The sequence below is a fragment of the Aegilops tauschii genome, chromosome 7 (genome assembly GCF_002575655.3).
Source record: "Aegilops tauschii subsp. strangulata cultivar AL8/78 chromosome 7, Aet v6.0, whole genome shotgun sequence".
Classification (NCBI taxonomy): domain Eukaryota; kingdom Viridiplantae; phylum Streptophyta; class Magnoliopsida; order Poales; family Poaceae; genus Aegilops; species Aegilops tauschii.
The window spans coordinates 484,996,544-485,001,327 of record NC_053041.3 but is presented as its reverse complement, the minus strand read 5'-3'; the positions used below and the strand labels follow the sequence as shown (position 1 = coordinate 485,001,327).

At 44.4% G+C, this 4,784-nt stretch overlaps 1 protein-coding gene across 1 annotated transcript; it reads right to left on the bottom strand.

The window, feature by feature from the left end:
• Positions 1–758: 758 nt before the first annotated feature.
• On the bottom strand, positions 759–1,793 carry LOC141027292 (uncharacterized). Its single transcript, XM_073504283.1, has one exon. The coding sequence runs from the start codon at positions 1,791–1,793 to the stop codon at positions 759–761; it is 1,035 nt and encodes a 344-aa protein (XP_073360384.1).
• Between the last annotated feature and the right edge of the window lie 2,991 nt (positions 1,794–4,784).

Below are 4,784 nucleotides of genomic sequence, written 5' to 3'. Positions count from 1 at the left end.
CGCCAACCCAACAAGTACCTTCGGAGACACCTGTAGAGCACCTTTATAATCACCCAGTTACGTTGTGACGTTTGGTAGCACACAAAGTGTTCCTCCGATAAACGGGAGCTGCATAATCTCATAGTCATAGGAACATGTATAAGTCATGAAGAAAGCAATAGCAACATACTGAACGATCGAGTGCTAAGCTAACGGAATGGGTCAAGTCAATCACATCATTCTCCTAATGATGTGATCCCGTTAATCAAATGACAACTCATGTCAATGGCTAGGAAACATAACCATCTTTGATCAACGAGCTAGTCAAGTAGAGGCATACTAGTGACACTATGTTTGTCTATGTATTCACACATGTACTAAGTTTCCGGTTAATACAATTCTAGCATGAATAATAAACATTTATCATGATATAAGGAAATAAATAATAACTTTATTATTGCCTCTAGGGCATATTTCCTTCACGACTATCTCTGAGCATTCACCATCCTCTCCTCCCTGTGTCCTCTTCTTGATAATGTGATTCTTCTCAGGAGTTGTGACCACAGCATCAACATTGGTTGACGAAGTATGTCCTTCCAGCAACATGATCGTACCCGCAACCCTGCCAGTCAGGTCCTGTAGCTGCTGGCCCCTGATATTAAGTGAACCATCAGCAGCTACCAATCTCTTTCTGGACCCTTTTTCACCACTCGTCTCAGCAAGAGCTGCACGATCATCCACCTCCATCTCCTTCATAACACTACGGTTGACCCTTTCTCCTACATCCCCCTTTCTCTTTCACCCGCGAAGCCTCTCCCTCCCGCTCCTCCTCTACCCTCTCTTCCTCCTGTCCTACCCCTTCCTCTGCCTCCTCCATCTCCCCTACCTCTACCTCCGAAAGGCTGGCCTACTGGCACTTCCGGCTCCCAAACTAGCCACTCGCCCCATTCAAAGGTACTCGGGTCGTGCACCCCATCGCCACATTCATCAGCAAGGTGCCCCATCAGCCCACACGCGAAGCAGAAATCTGGCAACTTCTCATAATACACACTATATTTCTTCCGCTCCTTCAGAGTTATATGGACAAACTGAATGAGTGGGACATTTACATCAACAAAAACCCTAGCCCTCAGTGTACTGGCAGGGTTAATCCTCCCCTCGTTCATGATAACAGTAAAAGGGGGGTCGCCCACCTTAGCAGCTACCTTCTCTGCCAACTCCCTCTTCCTGGTGAGGCCATCTGGTAACCCCTTCACCCTAGCCCAAACCGGGATAGTGTTTAGCCTATATTCCTTAACATATGAGAATCCATCATACTCCTCAATCACCACCGGCGCCCTTCTGAACAGCCACGTTCCTCCCTCCATGATCTTCCTCCAATCCCCCAAGCAATGGCATTGCACCAGAAATAAATTAGGGCCCTTGATGTTAAAAGTGACACCTTGCGCCGCTGCCCAAGCATTACGCATCTGTTGCAGTAGAGCCACGTGGCTAAATGGCTTCGTCGTATGAACACGAAAAAGAGCAAGCCAACGGACATCTTTAATCAGATCTTCCACCTCCGCCGAGAAATCTAGATCCTCTCCTTCCTTCCCATGCAGTCTCACGCCCGCAAACTGGTCCTCTAGATCGAGATCGGGGCCATGGACGTCCCCAATCTCATCGTCCGTCTCCACCCGATCATCCCTCTCCTGCAATCTTCTTCCCAGACCTCCCGTCCTCCTAGCCTCCTCCGTACTCCTATCCTCCTCGCCTCCCCTCGCACCTTCAGATCCGATCAGCCTAGCCGCCACCACAGATGCAGCCGTCGTCATCCTAGCACCCACCTCCCCATCTGGCACCCGCTGCGTTTGTTCCGCCATGCAAACAAGTGTGCGTGGAGGGAAAAGGTAGATTGCCCCCGTGGCCGGAAGAATCCGGTGACCCGCGAGGATTTGACGTAGACTCTGGCGAGATCGCCAGAGGAGATGTGGAACCCTAGAAAACTAGGGGAAAACTAGGCGGTCCGTACCTTCCTCATATGTTCGGTTATGTTTCGTCATCAAAAAGGCACCCAGTGGGCTCCCCAAAACCCAATCGTCTAGACAATTAGAACTCCCTCAAATCTAACCCATATGTAGGGAAGAAATATGGTTTTCCAAACTATCCACCATGTTATCTTTAACACGGGTCTCAACATAAAAAACCCCACCCCACGATGCACCCTTTCCTTTTGCTGTCGGAACCTTTCCTTCCCGCCGTAGCGGGATATTTCTCAGGGAGCCCTCTTCTTCAAAACCGGATGATGCCCACCTCATCTTCGCCATGGCACCCTCTCTCCTTCACATCATACTTTCGTACGGACCGCCGAGGAGGAGTCATCCCGCCAATTGCCCCTCGCTCTGCCCTGATCCCCTCCTCCCGTATTCGTGCTGGTCCACCACCCCATCAAGGGAGACGAGGTGTGCGTCACACGTGACACCCCCCCCCCCCGAGCCAAGAAGGTAGACCCGATGTAACATACAGTAGAATGTCATTCATTACATATTCTCGATGACATGTTCATCAAAGAGACGAAAGCCCTAGCTTGTGTAGGGCGGACCTTCTTGGCTCTTTAGTAACACAAATCCTTTTTACCCCCGCAAAAAGAAAGAGACGAAAGCCACTGTGCTGTTGTGCCTTGACCACCAATTCCTCACCTTCCGATCCTCGCCCGTTACCGCCATTGGCTAGTACACCAGGAGTAAAAATGAAGAAGATAACCATGTAACTCAACAATTCAGAGACACTACCTATAGGTGAGGTGGTCGCTCCTCCATCATATTATTTTCGGGTTCCCACGTTCTCAGAGCAAACAATAACGCTTAACTTCATAAATGAAAGCGATAAACATGACTCCTGCAGCGTCTCCAATCTCTCAAGCCCACACAAGTCATGAATTGTGCCAATGACACCGACCATGCAAATTTAAACTCTTTTGGTTTAATAATCAAACCAAATAGAGTTTATAGTGCAAGATCTAACAATTAAAATAATTGAATTTTATGCATAAATAGTACTGCAAGTCCTTGCAACTATGAACTGACCACTTTTGCTACTTCAGTCAACAGAGAACATCAAACATTATTACACATTTCTGGCCTCAGTAACAGACACCAAAAACATTAGATATGTTCATATCAAGGAACTCAGCCATGTACTTGACACATTAAATCGAAATGACCACAGAGAGTAAACGATTAAACACAGTTTACACCAAGTTAAGATTATACGATGAGCACACACTTCTTTGGAAAGCTTCATTAGCCAGCATAGTTGCTCCCATTCAGCTTTTGATAGCTAGTAGTGTGCACGTGAGCAAAAAAAATGAAAGTATTAAACAATTACAAAGGCAGCAGATTGTACGTATAGAAATGTGAATGTCCAAATTTTAAAGACAAAATACTAATTAGTTGTTCCAATCAAAGATTAAAGAATATCAATATAACCACAAAAAAGTAGGATAGAAAATCTACGTTCACTACACATCAATGCAACGATATAAACATTACCCTCTTCTTGGTACTAAATGCTAACTCACCGTAGTACATGGATATATTTCTCCCTAGGTGACCCGACAAAACAACAAAGTAGTGCTATCAAAATCACCACCAAAGGAACCTAAGATAAAATAATTATAGTATAAAAACAATAGTTTCTACTAGTGGAAAACAATAAAATCTAAATAGACGATGGATGCGAAACAACATCAAAATAGGTAATGTGATACTCACACTCGGATGATGTGGTCCAGGGTTAAAATTGTCCAGAAGAAAATTTGAAGGATCTAATGGAATTCTTCCTTTTGTAAGACTCGGGTCTGTTGCTTTTGTAAAAGAATGACGACTCCATACAAATGTTATTCCTTCTAAACTGGTGCTTCTCAGCAAACTATTGATTATTCCATGCAATTCATGAAAAAAATTAATCATCTATACCACTGATTGCCTTTACATAAATAGTATGTATCACTCCTCTTTGACCGCCTTTAGTCGCTTATTCACCTAAGTTGCAATACATAATCCTCCTATTTTGCATATATATAATGGGAAGAAGTGATAAAATGTAGAAGAATGCAATATTTTGAAGTCAAAATGCTCTTGGCACTTCATTCCAAAGACGATAACATGTTTGATAGAATAGTCTCCTTCGCACCGCGCATGCTCGGAACTAATATATATTAAAATAGATGCATGGTATTTATAATGGGCATTGATAAAATATTACTACCTAGTCATGTTTATATATAGTAAAATGGCAGCCCAATAACTCAGTCATATGCAATACATTCGTACTTACAGAAATTTCATGATTCCCATCAAGAAAAAGAAAGAAAAATTAAATCCTTGCCATTTTTATCGATTGTAATAATTCTGAATTTTAGCCCCTTATAAATCAACCACAAAAATGGCGTCCAATTTACCAAGCTGCAGGCCCATGAGGACACCATGGCGCCGCCCATGTTCCATGAGAGTATAGCGCCACCACATTGTGTCGCCTGCATTCCCTAAGAGCACAGCTCCACCATATTGGGCTGCCCTTGCCGGCGCATGGCCTCGCTCCTCCACTACCATGGTGATGTCCCAATGAATGGCTGCATCTCCATGCCCTTCATCATCTACAGTTTCTCTAGAAAATAGAGCAACGTGCTGAATCTATCCTGCACCACAGCCCCGCTTGCGTCGTCATGCTCACATGCCTTGCTATTTAAGGCGACAAATGATTACTCACTTCAAGAATAACATGGCGACCAAATAAAGCATTATTAGCAAATATATGTTATTTCT